General features: G+C 48.2%; 1 protein-coding gene across 2 annotated transcripts in view; it reads right to left on the bottom strand.

Annotated features, from left to right (window-relative positions):
• Window positions 1-4,068: 4,068 nt before the first annotated feature.
• FXR2 (FMR1 autosomal homolog 2) overlaps window positions 4,069-19,503 on the bottom strand; it is a 99,730-nt gene continuing 84,295 nt past the window's right edge. Inside the window, exons 12-18 of one of the 2 annotated variants that reach the window (XM_029580291.1) lie at window positions 15,394-15,592; window positions 14,885-15,103; window positions 14,388-14,588; window positions 13,839-13,937; window positions 13,505-13,611; window positions 7,548-7,877; window positions 4,069-5,339 (exon numbers count right to left, since the gene is read on the bottom strand). In XM_029580291.1, the coding sequence (XP_029436151.1) occupies window positions 5,232-5,339; window positions 7,548-7,877; window positions 13,505-13,611; window positions 13,839-13,937; window positions 14,388-14,588; window positions 14,885-15,103; window positions 15,394-15,592 (1,263 nt within the window). In that variant the 3' untranslated portion in view covers window positions 4,069-5,231. The remainder of the gene's footprint in view (window positions 5,340-7,547; window positions 7,878-13,504; window positions 13,612-13,838; window positions 13,938-14,387; window positions 14,589-14,884; window positions 15,104-15,393; window positions 15,593-19,503) is intronic. The other variant, XM_029580292.1, reaches the window with a different exon arrangement.

The raw sequence follows: 19,503 nt of genomic DNA on the forward strand, positions 1-19,503 counted from the left end.
TGGTATCAGTTCTCTGCAATTCCTCGGTGCCCGGTCGAAAAGAAACATTTTTCAGGGCAGAAAATCAAACAGGCCTCTCAGATGCGATCAGTTCAGCGAACCAGTGTTAATAGTTGAACAGAGGCAAGAAAAAGTGCCGTGGTATGATATACTGGGCAGCAAGGCTCAAATACTGCAGCTAGAATTTTTTGAATAAGAAACAGAACACAAACAGTAGAAAGCACACGCAGGGGCTCCCAAGCCGCCCGTTCAGTCTGCTGGAGGCAAGGAGGCAATGAATCCATCAGCATCCGCTTTGGTGGTGAAGAAATGGATCTGATTGTTGTAATGCACTCTCAATTTAGCCGGATAGAGGAGGGCAAATCTTATTCCCCGTTGGTGAAGGGCCGTGCAGGCTGGGGCCAGTAGCTTCCTTAGTGCTGCCGTGCTGGCAGAAAAATCATTAAAGAGTAGCAGTCTGCTGCCGGAGTGCTCCAGCTTCTCCTTCGCCCGATAAGCCCGCATTAGTTGCGTTTTATGGCTCCAATTAAGGATCCGAGCCATAACGGGTCGAGGCCGACCTTGCCCCTCTCGCACCGGTCCTACACGGTGTACCCTTTCGCACTGAAGACTGCCCTCCGTCAGCTCCAGGCCCACCTGCTTGGGAAGCCAGTGTTCCACCAGCGAGTGCAGCTCGTCTTCCTTCACAGCCTCCGGCAGCCCAATAATCTTTAAATTATTTCGCCGTCCGCGGTCTTCCTGCTCCTCCATTTTGGCCAACAACTCTCTCTGCCTGCTTTGCAGATCCGCCACGTGGCGTTCAGAAGCAGCCAATCGATCCCCCACATCCGAAAGTGTGTTTTCTGCCACATCCAGCCGCTTCGAGTGCCCCTCCACCGCGTTTTTTATCTCTTCTATGGAGGTTTGTAGTTTAATCAGCCTACTGTCCAATGCCGCCGTGACACTATGGGAGATTTTGTCTAGGGCAGCATCCGAAATCACGGTCACAATAGGTTCGGCCGGGCCCACTGCCCCCGCCATTTTGGCTCCACGCGGTTTGTGGGGGCGACGCTCCGTTTTGCCTCTAGCGCTCGTCCTGCACATCCCACGCCCGTCGGGCCAAGCTCGATCAGCGGCGACACTGCTCACTGCTGCCGGGGGGGGATTCGGGCGAAAAAATAAGCGGCTTAGTTAAGGTAAAAGCTATGTAACGGAGAGCGGGGCTGCGGAGCTCTATCCCCCTGCTTCCGTCTCGGTTTACGTCATCGCCGGAACTCCCTCCCACATTTTCCTATGTCGTTGGTGCCCACATGTACCACGACAGCCGGTTCCTCCCCACCACTGTCTATAATCCTATCTAGGTGATGCGTGAGGTCTGCCACCTTCGCATCAGGCAGGCAAGTTACCAGGCGGTCCTCACGTCCACCAGCCACCCTATCTACATTTCTAATAATCGAATCACCAACTATGATGGCTGGCCTAACCCTTCCCTCCTGGGCAGTAGCCCTGGGAGACTTGTCCTCAGTGCAAGAGGACAATACATCACCTGGAGAGCAGGTCCTTGCTACAGGATCACTTCCTGCTACACCAGGGTGATGTTCTCCTACTGGGAAACCTTTCTGATCCAAGGCAGCACTCGGGCTGCCAGACTGGATTTGGGACTTGGCTACTATGTCCCTGAAGGTCTCATCAATGTTCCTCTCTGTCTGCCTCAGCTCCTCCAAGTCTGCTACTCTAGCTTCCAGAGATCGGACTCGTTCCCTGAGGATCACTAAATCACTATCCCTATCATGAAGGAAAAACATAAGAACCAACTCTGTTGGCCAACCCTAAAACTAGAACATCAGGTCTGGCTGAATGATTGTCCCTTTTTAGACTGAAATATTGCTCCAGCTTTGTATTCTTCACTATCAGATTCATAAGTGGGGCTTCTCCATCTGGCAACAACTTGATCAAAAGATGTCCAAGATAATGCCATTCCCCAAGGTCGACAACATTGTGACTGAGAAAGTCGACATGAACATTCACCACACCTGCTATGTGCGAGGCCAAAATTATCTTCAAATTGTTCTCGTCCCAAACATTAACTCTACCTCTTGTGACACCTGAGGACTTTTGGTCCTCTTTTGATGATTCACATCCACCACTACTGTGGCATCATCAGACATTTTCTTGACTGCCTGACTCTTTAGCAGAGGGGCAAAGTGTAGAAGCACCAACCAAATTGCTCTGGTTGCTCGACTGTCGGACCACTTTACTTCCTCAGTAGACTAGCGACCCCTAAGCCATTTATCCCAGACAATGCACTCCCAACTTATTAGATTGGCATCTGTTGTCACCATCTCCCAGGCTGGGGACTCAAGATCCACTCCTATTTCCAAATTTTTGCAATTTGACTACCATAGCAAACTCATCCTGACAGACTCTGGTACCAGTAATCATATCGAATAGAGCTGAATGTAGGGATCCCCCATCTTGCGAGCAAATTTTTCTGTGCTTGCCCAATGCAGTATATTCCCCATCTTCCAGCTCTTCCTAACATTTTCAGGCATTCTATTAACACATCAAGAGAATTCTCAGAACTGGAAATATTTTCCACTTCCAATGTCTTTCCTTTATGCCCTCTGGGCCTTTTCTTACTCACCTGCTAATCCGGAAGGAGCTGGGAAAGCTGAAACAGATCCTGGGACTGCACTCCGCCCCAAGAAAAATGCTGATGCAAATATAAACTCCCTAGAAACAGAGGCCCAGGGAGGAGAAAGTCTATAGATGGGCAAGAGCAGGAACTGCATCTGGAAGCGCTGCTCCAACTTGCACATGATCTTCGGGGACTGAATGAAGGAGGCCCTAGCTCGCCTTCACTCCCATGGACCCAAGATGGCCACTGTTCCCAGGTCTGAAATATAGGGCCCCCCTGAAAAAGGATGCCTAGCCAACCCAGATCACCCCATGGCTCTCCCTTGTCTTTGCTACATTCGCAGCACAAAGTGGATGCGTTCCCTGCTTGTTGTTTTCCTCAGGCTACAAGCAGAGAAGAGAGTGGTTTTTTTCCCCCCGTGCTGTGACGTGGTTGCCATTGCTGCTGTAAGGGCCTCAATTTAATAAGCACACAAGAATGAACTTAAAAGAAGCACTCACTCGACTCACTCAGGCAGTTCCAAGCCTTCTGCAAAGCTCTCCCAGTCTGCTGCTGCTGCCTATGTGTCCCAGCCACTCCCAGTGCAATATACATTTTTTTTTTCACTTTATGCAGTAGTCTCTGCACCAAGCAAATGCCTTAACAATAAACCAACAAATGGAGTCAGCTGAAGGGAGAAGCAGCAGAGGGTGGGAGGGGCTAGAGAACAGTTTAGATGAAAAACCCCTTACCGGAAGCCCTCAGACCAGGAAGCCAAGGCTTCCCACTCAGGAGCTGCCTTTATTTGCATCAGAAGATTTATCTGCAGACCTTGCTCAACTTAAGGGAAAACTGGTTTTTCACTGCAGGAGCTGTCTCCAAATGTGTTTCTTATTCAGCCTAGCAGTCCACAGCCCAGGATGCTTGCCCACCATCTGCTGGAGACAGAGAATACTGGCAGGCTGAGGTCAGAATGGATCCATAGAAGGGGTGATGCCAGCAAGCCTGTTGTCCAGTCTTCATTTACTGGTCAGTGGCCATAACCCATTCATCTAGACTGGGCCGACTGGATGAAAAGGAACTTCAATTTTAAGTGTTACAATAGTATAGTTTGGAGCTCAGACAACCTGTTATTTCACAGGATGCTCGTGCAAGGCTCAGCAAGAAGCCTGCTGAGAATTTCACAAGGGTCTAAGCTGTTGTACCAAGGTTCAGCAGGGGACCTACCAGCAACCCATCTTCCTCCCTGCTAGGAGACCGAGTCAAAACCTTCCCCCATCCAAAGAAAGCGCAGACCTTGGGGGGAAAAGATAGAATGTTTCATAAACCCATTTACATTTTTAACCCCTTTCATCCCATCAATAAGCAGTGCCTCACTGCCTGCAAACATACAGCTATCAAACCTGCTCTCTGTAAGTTTGTTATTCTTTCTTCAGCTTCTGTGCAGTTGAGGAACAAAGAAAAAAGGAAACTGGCGAGAGATGGTTTTATTATCCTTTCGTCGTCAGCATAACAGCAGTTCAGTGTGAGCTTTGATTCCGTTTTTAAATACTGTACAGGGAAAAAATATATATAAATTAAACCTTGGCAGGAATCGGCCTAGAGCAGGGAGAGCTTTCCCCTGCCTCTCTCCCTGGTGTCCTGCTCTAGTCTGCTTCTTCCCATACCTTCACTCCCTCGATGGCCAGCACTCTCCCCTCCTCAAGTTTTATGCATTTAGGAACAATTTTTAAGAGCACATATTGCTTGAAAAACATTGTCACTGAAATAGGCCCCAAGTGCAAGATTTGATGCTTTCATTCCATGTTCACTACTTTTGTCTCCACCTCCATCCCCGTCTAATCCATGGAAGGGTGCTTCTATCCCCCTCATCCTCCTGTTTTCTTACTTTGAGAAATATTCGCTCTGCCGCTCTTGTCTTTGAAATTCCTTTATCCGCGCCACCTATTTAGTTCCTGCGCCTGCTCTTCAATTAAGGGTTTCTTACAATATCCCCACCCAGCCACACCTGCATGTGTATCCCTCCCTTTCAAAATAAGAAAAGATACCCTCTCCCTCCCAGCCCAACACAAAAAGAAAGTTGGTGGATGCTGTCAGAAGGCACAAGTTTTGCTTTTTATTTTAATATAATATATATATCTTTATATCTCGATCAGCTCTTCCTGGTTTCTGCTGCAGGATACTGGTTTTGGACTCGTCAATGTGTTTTTTCTGAACTTTAATCCCTCCTTCCCCCAACCCCCATGAAAAATAACAAAAAACCTGGATGGATAGATTCTGCAGCTGCCAGGAATGCCTCCAGTAAGGGGGGGGTGGGGGGGCCTGAGAGGTCACAGCTCCGAGACACCCACCATGGCCCCAAAGGTGGGAGGGCAGGCATGGGCGCCCCATCCATAGCAAGCCATCGTCAGTGGAAAGGACTCTCTCCTCTCCCTCTTTGGCAAGCTTTTAACAACAAGTTTTAAAGAATTCTTAGCCAGTTAATTTTTTTTTTTTTTTTTTTGAACACACGATGGTTTGGAAAGTCTATTTTTCTTCTCTTTAAACGACTGAGGTTGTCAGAGGTGAACACTCAGCCCTTTTTTTTTTTCCCTTTGTCGTAATGGTAACGGAAGGACAAACAGACTGGTCTTCTCTAAGACATGCCATTCACGATGGGAGCTGGCTCCTCGCTGCCTGGCCGGCTGGGACAGTGCTCACCATTCTCAGATGGACCGTTAGGTACACTGGGTTCTCTCTCTCCCTGAAAAGAAAGGGTAGAGAGAGAAGAAATAGGAAAAATTATAAATTAGGGTATTTTGTACTCTGTTTCTTCTCACCCCACCCTACAGGAACAGAACATGGGCAATAGGAACAAGGCAGTTAAAACACAGCTAGCCAACTTAATCACTAGTTTAGACAAGGGACACATTAAACATCTGAAATCAGAGAGGGCTGGGGGTATCCCTTTCTTTACTGAGCAGTAGAGAAGGGGGGGGGGGGGCAGACACCTTGTGTGGCTTGGTGATTTGAAAATTCTGGCAAAGCAGAGACACAACAGGCACAGTTCCTGAAGTAGGACAGAGAAAGCAAAGTAGCTTAGCTGCAGCAGGTGCTCTCTATAGAAAGCAGGACCAAATCAGTCCCAGAAAAGTAGGCAATGATAGCAAAGACAACAGAATACTCTGCAAATGCTGAAAAACGAAGTGGTTTCCCACCCAGCGACTGCTACCCAAGTCTCCTGCAGTCCTTCAGGCCAGTGCAATACTGTGCACTCAGGGTAGCGCATCCATAACACCCAATACAATAAGGGGGATCAGCACGTCCAACACACAGCATAGCATTTACTTGACATGAGCGTTATTAGCCAAGTTGATGAGGCTATTAGCTCTTACCCCCTAATGTAAAAAAAACAAATATGCTCCTGCTCCACACCTTTTAACTCTCAAAAATTAATGCCAGCCCTGGAGCTGGCAAGTTTTGAGGAATCCCAAACGTTGAACTAAAAAGCAGGAAATACTGCTTTCCTGTGGTTCTTCTGACTTAGTATCATGGTGATATTAAGTTGGAGGAAACACAGAAAGCAGCAACGTGAAAAAAAAAAAGTGTTTTGAGGGCAATCAGGTTAGGAAAACAGATGCTCACTTTACGAGGGTCCGCTTTCCTAACTCATGCAGAGCCCCTTCTCCTGGGCGCTCGACGCAGAGGAGGTGCTAGGGACGCACAATTTCCCCGAGCGCCGCCTGTTTAACACAGAGGCTCATTTACCTACTGCACTGCACGCCCAGGAGAGGTGAATGGGCTCATGTTATGGAAAGCGGGCACTCAATCGGGAGCACCCGTTTTCCCCCACACGGATATTGCAGCGGCCTGCTTGTAGCAAACTAACTTTTTTTTTTTTTCTTTATTTCTCACTTTTCTAATACAACTGTATCACAAAGTTTATAAAGGAAACATGTTACATAACATTAGATTGAAATTAATTCATTCCAAACTCCAATATTACCCGGCAAATACAAATTTCTAATGAAGTAACCAACTCTCATTTAATTAACCCAAGAGAGGGGGAACACTTTTAAGGAGAAAAAGGAAAAAGAAATTGTTTCCACTAGGACTTAACCTGAATAAGGGAGCTCTTTATATCTTATTCCCCTGGAATTATGGCGTTCTCAGAGGGGGTCTGTAAATCTAAATAAAGCTTCAACTACTCAGGGGAAAAAAAAATAAGAGTATCTGCTTCTTTTTTAATAATGCATTTGCAGGGGTATCTTAAGAGAAAAGTAGCCCCCAGAGATATCACTGCTTGTCGCATGGACAGGAACCCTTTCCGTCGTTCCTGGGTTATTTTTGAAATATCCGGAAACATGCGGACCTTACTACCATGAAACAATGTATTTAAATTTTTAAAGTAAGAGATCATTAACCTACTAACATCCTGTTCCATTACCAAAGATACTAATAAAGTGGAAAAGTCTATGATTTCAATTGCGGAAGATTCTAGGAAATTAGTTAAGTTTTGTAAGTCCATAGTCGGTGCCGCTTGTTGATCTAAACGGTTTGGTCCTGGAAGAAAATATGCCTTGTTAATCATGGGAAATTGGGTTTCAGGCAATAAAAGAACTTCTGCGAAGTATCTTTTTAAAGTTACTGTAGGCATTTCCCCCAAGACTCTCGGAAAATTAATCAGTCTTAAATTTAGACGTCTATTCCAATTCTCCAATAGCTCCAGTCTTCTGGATAGAGCTGCTCTGTCCCGAATAGTGGCAATATTAAAATCCTTTATTTGAGAAACCTCCGTTTCTACTTTGCCCACTGATAATTGAAGTTGAGAAAGGGAATTCTCTTGAGCGGAAATTCTGTTATTCGTTTGTGAAGCAAATAAATCCAGTTTAGCGTTACAATCTCTAACTGCTAAAGTTAACCCCGCAGAGAGTTCCCATAAATTTTCCAGGGTGACGACCGCTGGCCTTACCAGAGGGTCGGGTCTAGCCCCCGCTATCGAGGGGGTCACTTCGGAGCTTGCTGATGGTACTGCTGGTTCAGCATGGGTTGAAACACCTTCCCTCGCTGAACTTTCTCCATTCCCCGACTCTCCTCCGACGCTTGGCGGCAGTTCTCCCAGCAGCTCTCTCGCAGTGACCTCATCGGTCCTCGACGGCTGCTGCACGTCCGGGGTCGGAGTTCGTCTGGTTGCCGGAGGGCACGTCTCGGGGGGGCTGAGGGAAACCTCTGTCCCAGGTGAACTCGCCTCTCCTCTAGGCGAATTCACAGCAGGACTCACCGCCTCGAATGGTTGAGCTCCCTGGGCGAGGAAAGATGTAATCAGGGCTTGCTCCGATAATTGGGTAGGTATAGAGGGAAAAACCCTCACCCTCCCTTTTCTTTTCGGCAGCACAGTAGAAGAAATCAGTGGGAGGTAGGAGCAGCTCTATCCCATACACCCATTCAGGACGTCATCTTGCCCCCCCTCTTAGCAAACTAACTTTAGGGGACGGGTGGGATTGCACAACTGCTGTGTCTTGCTGTCTTAGGGGAATACCTATTACAAGTAAACAAGTTTGTTTTCTGTATGGATAAGCAGGAAAGTAGTCAGTCACACTAACGTCTGTGCTCAAGCTGAGGGCTGCGTGCAAGTATGTTTTTATATCAGCAATGGAACATGCCAGGTTGTAGGAAGAGTTAAATGAATTAAGCACACTTGAGAAATGCTTGGCCACAACTGCAGTCCTGATGTGAAGTAATTTCTGGGCAGTAATAAGTAGTGAAAGTAAGACTAGAAGGCATCTTTGCAGATGTCTTCACTGGAATCAGAGCAAAGATGGGCTAAGGAAGCTGCCATAGTCATGACTGAGAGGCTTCTACTTTATTTTGAAGTGCTGTCCCAACTGATGTGAACGATAATAGGAAATCAGAAATCCATGTGGAAAGTTTGGTTTTTTTGTAATGAATGCCTCTGTTTGACTGAAGGAGAGTCACGAAGACCTTCTGTAGTAATGTTTTCTCCAATCAAATGAACGAAAAGCTGGTTTGATGTTATCGGCGCGTGGTCTTGTGAAAAACGCTAACAATACAATAGACGTTTAACTGAAAAGAAGATATCGCTGTTGGTATTGTCTTGGCCATGAACGGAATCACAGAATAGAGGAGTAGCCTAGTAGTTAGAGCAGCAGGCTGCAAAGCAGGGAAGCCAGAGGTCAAATCCCACTCTCGCTCCTTGTGACCTTGAGCAAGTCACTGCCCCTGCCATTGCCTCAGTACAAACAGATTGTAAGCCCTCTGGGGATAGGGAAATAGCTACAGTTCCTGAATGCAATCCACCTTGAAATGCCTGAAAAAGCAGAATTATAAACCCACCCCCTCCTCTCAAAGATAAGGCATGAAGTGCCAGTTAGGGGTAACCCTCAGGCATGAGCAGGATCTTCTGCCTCACCAGCCCATCTCCCCCTCGAGTTGAGCTCTCAGGTTCTGGTGGCTGGAAGGACTTGCACACAGGAACAAAAAGGCACCCCCACAAGGGCAGAGCGGGCTGCTGGAAGAAACAAAAAAGGGTGCCAATCAACACAGAACAGAGAATGCAAGACAGGAGAGACAAACCAACAAAAATCAGGCAGCCAGCAGGATACAGGCAAGACAGAGCAAACTTAACAGAAGACTACTACACGAGGGCAAGAACTAAGGAACAAGATACAAAGACTCCAGGCGGGCCAGGTTTATATGCAGAGGCAGTCTCAAGGACATGGCTACCAGCAAGATCCCAGAAGCTTGGGACATCTATTGATACTGCAATGATCCAGCAGTAGAGACTAATGGAAGACTACACTCTTGAAGCAGGAAGTCGAAACAGGGATGTGTCAGGTGCTGTCTCCATTTATCAGGGAAGTGCCGGTTTAAATATTTTAAAATATTACAACTGTTTGAAATCATGTTTGTGTTGCACTGGGATTGAAAATGAATGGGACTAGGATAACATAAGAAAATTATTCCTTACCTGCTAAATTTTTGTTCCAGCAGATGGAGTCAATTAGAACTTTGAAGGATGCTTCCTTATAAGGTAGTGCACCCTCTACTAATCCTCAGTATGGAGAATATCAAAGCAAAGAGGAAAATCAGGATGGATCAAGAACAATAGAATTAAGTAACAAATAACAGTGTGCAAAGGGCACAAAACTGTGTCAAACAACAAACTTGCAGAATGAACCATTAACAAAGGAAAAAAGGCACTGAACAATTTGAGCAGAGAGGCAATCCCAAACCCAATAAAACAGTCAGGGAGGGCGTCTGGACTGATCCTTGGTACTACAGGAACGAAAATTAGCAGGTAAGGAATCATTTTCTTTTCCCTGTACGTACCAGGATGAGTCCAGACTGTGGGATGTACCAAAGCTTCCCTACGTAGGGTGGGCCCCGGAAAGCCCTGCTCGAATGACCCTAGACCAGCCAGAAGGGAGTCCCCTTTCTTCACTGGTGGATTAGGCTCAGGCGCGTCCTGAGGGGCCTCAATGTCCAATTCCTGTAGGATATGTGGAATGAGGGGGTCCAGCTCATCCCTCTGGAAGATCTGCAGGACTCTAGGATCATCCCCCTCCAATTGAGCCGCAGTTGAAGGTTCATCCGGATCCGGGTCCTGCTGAGGAACAGACCACCCCCCACCCCCGCAGAGGGGGGTACCAAATGGACCCTTTGAACACTTGAGGTGGTTGGAGGTACCCCCCTGGTTCCGGGACCGCTGACCCTCGGGTACTCCCCAAGACCTCACTGGAATCAGCCATTCTGGGTAACCTAGGAGGAGGAGGTCCTGCCAAAAATTCCTGGTGCTGGCCCATTCTGGCCAGGTAAGCATTGTGAAGCAGGAGAACAAAATCCGTGGAAAACAGAGGTGGCCCCGATGGAGGAAGAGTGGGAAGATCCCCTGACGGAGGAAAAGGCTCCAGAGGTGGAACGGGTGTCAAAACCGGTGGCTGAGATGAAAAAGGAGCGTCCTGCTCTTCTCCTGTTAGTGCCGGAGCAGCAGAGTCTGGAGACAAAATGGCCGCCGTTCCCACGGACAGCGGGATCGGGGCCAGCCCCCGAGCGTCGAGGCGTGTCAGAAGACGAGAACCAGAGCGGCCCAGCGGTTGAGAGGGTCCCTCCCCACCAGGGAGGCAAGCTGTGCAAATCCCCTCGCGGGAGAGCCTCGACCCAGGCTCTCCACAAGCGCAGCACCTGGACGAACGAGGCATGGGGAACCCCGATGGAGCCGCGAGGGAACCAGCTTTTCTTAACGCGAGAAACAGGCAAGGTTTAAAGCTGCGGGAAGCGGGAAAAACCTCCGCTTCAGCCTGTTCTTCCTCACGCTCACCAGGTTCGTGGCTGTAAGAAGCGGGCGATAGCCTCCGCTTCAGTCCTGCTCTCTCTCTATCCCTCAGCGACCCACAGATAGAGGCACAGAGGAATAACGCCTCTCTGTGCCGGCTGCCCAGAGGAAAACGGCGTCTCAGGGGCAGCGGGTCGGATAGCAGCCACAGGGGGAGAGGTCGGCACCACCGACTTGCACCCCGGAGAGAGGAAATAACCTGTCAAAAGGAAATAAAAACAAACTTACCCCGACAACAGAGATGGGAGGGGTGGGGAGAGCTGCAAATAGTACTGCCTGCAAGCAATAGAATGCTCTCACTAAAACAGGAGCGGAGGCTACAGGAAAGCTCTCCAAATAATTCCCTCAAAATTCAAAGATTTTTTTTTTTAATTAGACTTGATCCATCCAAAAGAAAGGAAAGCTGAGGAAAATAGAGAAAATTCATAAAATAGCTTTCTAGTCATCTCAGTGGGGAACGAAAGCCACCACTGTCATCTGCTGGAGTCAAGAGAATACTGGGGATTAGTAGAGGGTGCACTACCTTATAAGGAAGTGTCCTTCAAAGTTCTCTCTGACGCCATCTGCTGGAAGGGAGAGATAACTCACTGTCTGGACTGATCCGGTTACGTACAGGGAAGAACCAATTTTCCTTTATTATTAAAAATATTCATATTCTGCCTATAACAGGACCCAGTGCTTGGTGGATTACAAGATGATAAAACATTCGATACATTAAAACAAAATAAGAATATTACTAAAACAAAATAAAATACTTTTAAAACAAATGACGACCACCAGACTTTGAACAATGTATCCTGATCCCAATAATGAGAGTGCACTTTAGGGGCAATCAAGGCAATCTGCAACACCTTGCAGCTCTTTATGTACCAGGACAGCAATGCTTGCTTAGGTGCTTGTGTGCTTAACACACCTGGGAAGTCTTCAATATGCTCTGCGTCTTCTTCCAGGTTGAATGGCATTGTTTCCTTTGGTGCAGTGCTATTCCTGACTGGCTCTGATAAGGGGAGCTCCCAAAGGGTAGCTCAAAAGAGCGGTAGAAGTAAGACAACTGACATTGCTAGAGTCCATGATCAAGACTGGAGGGTCCCATAAGGGTCTATCCCTTGAAACGACTGAGCTGAGATTTTTTCTCTCTCCAGTATCCAGACTTTGAGGGAAATTCTAGCTGGGCAGAGAATTTCTCTAGAACAGGTTCTATGAGAAAAGGAAGTAGTGGAATTTTCTTCAAATAATTATGTACAAGCATTACTTCTATAAGAAGGATTGGCATTCGGCTGCAGGAGGCTGAAGCATCACTGAAGATACGTCCGATTCTGAAACTAAAAAACAGTGAAGACGGCTTCACAGGAAGGCTCTGGTGAGAAATCTGTGGGCCGAGACACTTGGCTGGGGTACTGAAAGATTTCCGCAACGATGAACTTTGCATCAAAGTACGAGATGTTGACGGCACCAAGATGGCGGTGCTGTCTCTTCAGTGCCAATGGAGTTTTGGTGGGGTATGTTTATTTGTGCACCGATGGACTCTCGGCACTTCTCAGAGCAGATGAGGAGAGTTTTCTGTCTTTCTAACGGCTAGCAGGGGTTCAGGGCCGGCCAGCTTCAGCTGATTTTCTTTTGGTGCTGCTGACTATCCCATGTCAGTGGTATTCACTATCAGCTTCGAGGGCTGCAAACAAGTCAGGTTTTCAGGGTAACCCTAGTGAATATGTACGAGAGATTTGCATGCACTGGAGACAATCTGATGAATATTCACTAGGGATATCCTGAAAACCCAAACTGTTTGCATCCCTTAAGGGCTGGGAGTGAATACATCAAGTGGTTTCACTTCATGCATAGTTTGAAAGGCTTTTTCCTTGACATGATGGAAATACAGAAGCTCTAGAACTACATTTCATCCCCCACCTTCCTTTCCTCAGAGGAAACAGCATATAGGGAAAAACGAAATGAAAAGCAAGAGACAAACTCAGCAAATGGCTGAGCGCGCAAACGTCCTTCCGCCTAGAAGACAGACTGAAGGAACACACAGCATACTCAGAAAGATTACTACATTTTTATGAGCTACAAGAACCCATTCCACATCGGTACCATCACCCCCACTAGAGTGGCTGAATTTCGTCCTGCTTGTCCATGGAGAACACTTATTTCTTGGAAAATAACCCTGCCCCCAGGCTCCCACTCCCGTCCATTTCTAGCACCTGGCCTGTTGGTGGCAGGAAGAGCAGCAGGAGCACCTTCTGCTATCGCCATAGATCACCAGCACTGCCAGCATGTTCAAAACCTGCAGGCACACACTCCCTTCTCTTCTTGCTGATCTTATGTCCTAGGAGATCCGAAGGGAGGACTGAACATGCTCGCAGGGCTGGATGAAACTGAGCCACTGACTGGATGACATCGAAGGTCATAGGTTTGGGGGCCTCTGCTCTACACAATCCCTGCTCTCTCTTGGTAGGACCTGTGATAGGAACACTCAGCCCTTCTACATAGTCCTTTATGCTCTAAGGACTAATGGCACTTCGTCTACCAAAAAGATGCTGCACACTAAGAGAGAACCCCCCTCCCTTACATGGACTTACCTCCTGCTCTGTTTTATTGCTTTCTGTCGATTTCTCTCTGGTCTCTTTCTGTGCAGGCTGCTGGCGGCTCTCAGACTCAGCCCGAGAAATGTAATCTGCCACAGTTACTGTCAGAGAAGGAATGGAAGAGCCCTAAGTCTCAGCAGTTATTCCACTGTCCTGCAACCAATCCCATAGGCGGCAAGCACCGTCTTCCCATGTCCATCCCAAACCATCCAGGCTCCCTGTCCTTGTGCAAGTGCCCTGTTAAGAGGTTGCTTTTTCAGGGAGCTGCAAGCAAATTGACACGACTGTGCATTCCCCAAAAGCAGTGAGCCAGCGCTCGTCTGCTTACCTGGCTGGCGGTCCCGGCTAATGGAACCCTCTGTTCTGTTGCCACGGTTTCGACGGCGGCGGCTACGGTTTCGCCTCTGTGGCTTAGAATCATTCTCGTCTGGAGTAGCAGGTAAAAGCAATTAGAAGCGAAGGCAATGCCCACAGCAGCAGAGCTGTAGCATGTTCAGAACCACAATCCCCCCCCCCCCCCCCATCAGATTCTCCGCAGACTAGGCATCCTACTCGCAGCCCAAGTCAGGACTTCCGTATACATCCCCCCTCCTGCAAGAAGCAAAGTTCTGTCCCTGAACTACAGCCAACAGCAGAAGGAAACTTAAAGCCACTATCAGATACGCTGCATGTGACACTTTTTAGTTCTCACCCCTATTTATGGGCTGCTTGCTCCGATGAGTCTAGGCCCCATCAGGGCTCTCAATCACAAAGATCTAGGCTCCTGCACTCTCTCTCTATACCAAGATCATGAGAACAGGCTTCAGCCTGGCCACCAGACTCTCTTTCCCCATCATGCACTCCCATTCCGGCCCAAGGAGACACCCTGCTGACTTACCCACACCGTTCTCACTGATTGATGGGTTGTCCGAGTCCACCTCACCGTCCATCACAGTGGCATCCTCGTCCGTGCGCCGGCGGCGGGACCTGCGCCTGCGGTCTTTGCTGGGCTGGGACTCACTAGCATCTGTGTCCACGGTGTGCTCTGTGTCATTGTTATCCAGCAGGCTGTAAGGGTTACTGTCTGGATCCCTCAGCACTGGCATGGAGAAAGCGCTCAGTGTGAGAACAGACTCCAGCAGCGCAAGCCCCCCCCCACCACACACTCTGAATGACCACAGAACAGGTACGGCACAGGCAGCAGCAGGAAAAGCTGCCCTGACACGCACTACCCTCACCTCAAACAGGTATATCATGGACAGCAGCACAGCAAGCTTCACACACACACACACACACACACACACACAGCCCCACCACAAAAACAAGATAGCAGCAGTGAAAGTCTCTCTCCCATGCTTAAACCACCTCCCCTCATCCCTATTAGTACAAAATTACCTGAACTAATTGATGAATTTCCAAATTTGCCTCCACTGGTGCCACCTCGTCCTCTGCCAGCTGGTGTGGATCCCCGCCCTCGGCCCAGCCCGCTGCCCCGCTTTCGGGTGTCCTCTGAACGCTGGCGCAGGTCTCTCTCATTCAGCTGTGGCCAGTCTCCATAGTCATCCCTTTTCTCCGACTCTGTCTCCGAGGCATTGGACTGCTCAGAGTTGGTACCTATGGAGGAAGACGATGATGTGTTTGCCTTAAGGCCCTTCCATCCCTGCACAAGAGAGAGACTGTTGCTTCGAAGGGGACAGTCAGGAAAAGACAGACCTTGCAGAGGGGAAAAGCGGAGTCTGGCATGAGGCCATGCAGGGGAGGATCCCTGCTGAGAACCGAATGGAGAGGAGATCTCTCACAGGGAAGAATCCCTGTTAAGGTCACAAGGGGAGGAGTCAGGAGAGGGAGAATCCCCGATGACAACCAGATGCACTGCTTAGTTTTTTAAAGCGTGTTCCCCTCACCATATCCAGAGTTGGGGCCCCTGCGGCCACGGCCCCTTCCCCCATAGGTGCGGGTATTGTGCAGCGAGGAGGAGCTGTCATCAGTAGCGTAGCCACCGCGCTCCTTTTCGCTCCGGGTGGAGAGTGGGCGGAAACCCATACCGATCTGTCGTAGTTGCTCATCAATCTGCAGTCGCTCCAGCCGCAGCTGCTCCACTTCCTTTTTAGGTTTGAAGGGGTGGGTGGATAGAAATGCACACAATAATAACAGAACCAGAGAGAAGGGGGAGCTGAGAGAACATGGCAGGGGACGGGAGAGGCCATGTGTATCTGTATGTCATAGTAAAAGTGCACTGCAACATAGTAATTGGAGGCACACAAAAACCCAAATGGACAATCTAGAGTACCCAGATGAGATTCATCTTTCACTGCACCATCCTTTTGGAATACTCTTCCTAAGGAGCTAAGGGCGATTTAAGTGTCCTAAGCAATTTAAGACCCTTTTAAAAACTTATTTAAGCAAGTTTTTGTTTGATGTAAATTTAAGCTTGTTCTACTGATATTAAATGCGTTTAAGAATTCATTTATGAAGTTTTAGTTGAATTTATTTTATTTGCTCTTATTTTTTTTATCTAGTTTGTCTGGTTAGATGTTTTGTTACCTTTGCTTTTTGATGCATATAGGAAAATTGGTTCTTACCTGCTAATTTTCCTTCCTGTAGGACCACAGATCAGTCCAGACTCCTGGGTTTTTCCTCCCTGCCAGACTGAGACAGTTTCACTGGCACTATACTTAACCTAGTGTGCCACCTGAGGTCCCTCAGTATTCACCTGTACCCAAGCCAAGATGAGATCTCAAAGGCAAATTTAATCACCAACCCCACTCCCAACGGACAGAAGACTGTTGGGAGTGGGGTTGGTGAAAGCTATTGCACAATCTGTTCCAGAAAAGGAAACAGAAAAACCAGTGAGTTGCAACCACCTCCACATCTACTCTGCAATCATACAAACAGAATGAGCGGAAGACTCCTCACCATACACTAGGCGGGTCTCTGGACTGATCTGTGGTACTACAGGAATGAAAATTAGCAGGTAAGAACCAAAGTTCCCTTTCCCTGTACGTACCCAGATCAGTCCAGACTCCTGGGATGTACCTAAGCACCCCTAAACTGGGTGGACATCCAAGCGATAGTGTCTGGCAAAAGAGTGCAGCACCTTTCCAGTAGCTGCCCTGCAAATCTCCTGAGGAAACACCTATTGCACCTTGGCCCAAGAGGCCGCCTGAGCGTGTGTCCTCAAGCCTTTGAAGCACCGTCGAGCCTTAGATGTGTGTTGAAGCAAATGCCTCCTTAAGCCACTGTGCAAATGTAGCTTTAGATGCTTGCCACCCCTTCTTTGGCCCACTCCAGAGAATGAAAATGTGTTCTGATCTACAAAAATCATTTGTAACTTTCAGATACCATAACAATGCCCTCTTCAAATCCCGGAGGAATCCAAATCCGGAAACGCTGGAAGCTCCACCGATTAACACGAAATGATGAGACCACTTTGGGCAGGAAGGAAGGTACCGTATGCAATGACACCCCCGACTCAGAGATCTGCAGAAAGGGATCCCAAGATAAAGCCTGGATCTCCAAAATTCTCCTGGCCGAACATCTAGCTACCAGGGAGATCATCTTCCAAGCTGCCCTGAGTGGCTCGAAGGGAGCCTCGCACAAACCTTTAAGTACCAATTTAAGATTCCAGGGCAGACACACTTTCCTCACAGGAGGCTGCAAATTCTTTGCTCCTGTAGGAAACGTATGACTTTTGGATGCGCCAATAGAGCATGGCCCTGCAAACTACCTCTGAGACAGCTCAAAGCTGCTACTTGCACCCTAAAAGAGTTAGAAGCCAGCTCCTTGATCAAACCTTCTTGAAGAAAGGCCAAAACATGCAATAGCGTAGCCTTCAGAGATTGCACTCCATTGGCCACACCAGGATTCAGAGACGTTCTTCCACATATGCAGCACATATGCTGCATATGTGGAAGAACGTCTGGCCTGCAACAATGTGGTAATAACAGAGTCAGGACAGCTTCTCTTTCTCAGCCTTCTCTCAAAAGCCAGGCTGCAAGACAAAAGTGAGCCACTATTCAAAAAATATTGGACCTGTGCGGAGATCTGGTAGAAGACTAAACCACAGAGGCCTGTCTATGGCCAGGTTTAAGAGATCCATGAACCTTGGATGACGTGGCCATTCGAGCCACCAGAATCACATCGTCTGGAAATTTCTCTATCCACCGTATCACCTTGCCCACCAGTGGCCATGGGGAAAACAAAGCAGAACTCAGAGGCCACGGTAAGACCAGAGCATTGATGCCCTCTGCCCCATGCTCTCTTCGCCTGCTGAAAAAACATGAGGCCTTGGTGTTTCACCTGGTCACCATTAAGTCCAAATGGGGGGAGATCCCTATTCTATTGCAAATTAGACCCACAGCGCTCTCCAACTTCCTCAGACTTAGGAAGTCCGCCTGAACATTGTCTACCCCGGCAATGAGAGAGGCCGCTATTAGCGCCAAGTGCTGCTCCACCCAAAGAATCAACTCCTGAGCCTCTACCTGACTCTTGGTACCTCCTTGTCAGTTGATGTAAGCCACCATCGCGCTGTCTAACCAGATGCCAGTGTAATAGCAGAAAGGCAAGTAAAGCGCATTTGACCGCTCTTGTCTCTAATCAATTGGTAGACCAACCAGCCTCTTTCTTCGACCACAAGCCCTGTGCTGACCGATCCTGGCACATTGCTCCCCAACCCAAAATACTGGCATCAGTGGTGACCAACACCTAATCTGGAACCTCCAGCTCCACACCATGCTCTAGATTGGCATGCAGAAGCTACCACGTGAGACTCTCCCTGCCTGCTCAGAGCCAGAGAGGAAGGTGAAACTCCAGAGAATGGATTCCATCTGGATAGGAGAAACCTCTGAAGAGGGCCCAAAGGACCAAAGCCAACGTCGAATCCACAGAACTCAGGTCTTACAAATAGTCCTATGCCCTGGGGACCTCTAAATCCAGAAGATGACAAACCTGTCTCTCCAACTTCGAGATTCTCTTGTCCATCAGGAAATCTTTTCTTCCTGTTTGTCGAACTGAGCCCCTAGATAGTCCAGGGTCTGGGAAGGGGTGAGATGACTTCACAAAATTCACTACCCAGCTTAACGACTACAATCGTTGCAGCAACTTCTGCATCAACTGCTGGCAGAGCTCTTCTGACTTTGCTTGGATTAGCCAGTTCTCCAGGTACGGATTTACCAGCACAACTTCCTTTTGAAAGGCCACCACTACCACAATCACCTCGGTAAATGTCTGCGGCGCTGTTGCCAAACCGAATACAAGAGCCTGAAACTGGAAACGTTCTCCTAAAATCAAAAAGCGGAGCAACCTTTGGCTATATGTAAATAAGCCTCTGTCAGATCTAGAGATGCCAGGAACTCCCTTTTTCGCACCACCATGATAACAGACCGCAGAGTCTCCATACAGAAATGCAAAACTGAGGGCTACATTCACCCTTTTTCATGTCCAGAATTGGGCAAAAGGACCCCTCTTTTCTTTGGCACCATGAAGTAAATGGAGTACCTCCTCGTTTGTTGTTCTGCTGGCAGAATTGACACTATTACCCCCAATTGTGGTAGGCGGTCCACTGTACCTTGGACCGCTGCGCGCATTGTGAGAGGAATGCAAGGGGACACCAGGAAGGCATTTCGAATGGGACAAGCAAATTCTAATGCGCAGCCATCTTTTATTACATTTAAGACCCACTGGTTTATGGTAATTTTGGCCCACTTTTAAAAAAAAAAAGTATTAGACGCTCTCCAACAGGGAGAAATGAAGAATGGATCAGCCTCATTTCATTGCGAGGTCTTTGCTGCCCCTGCTCCTGTACTCATGTTTTCCCTGGATGGCCTCCTGCCACCTCAAAAGGACTACCCCAAGACTGAGATCTTCCCACAGGCTACCTTTGAGGCCCACCGGATCCCTTAGCTCAGCAAAAACTCTACCCATCTCTAAACCTAGGTTGAGTCGGATAATCTCCCTGTCCTCTAGGTTTATCCTCCAGCAGCTTATGCACCTTGGTCTCTCCCAGATGCTTCATA

The sequence above is a fragment of the Rhinatrema bivittatum genome, chromosome 16 (genome assembly GCF_901001135.1).
Source record: "Rhinatrema bivittatum chromosome 16, aRhiBiv1.1, whole genome shotgun sequence".
Classification (NCBI taxonomy): Eukaryota; Metazoa; Chordata; class Amphibia; order Gymnophiona; family Rhinatrematidae; genus Rhinatrema; species Rhinatrema bivittatum.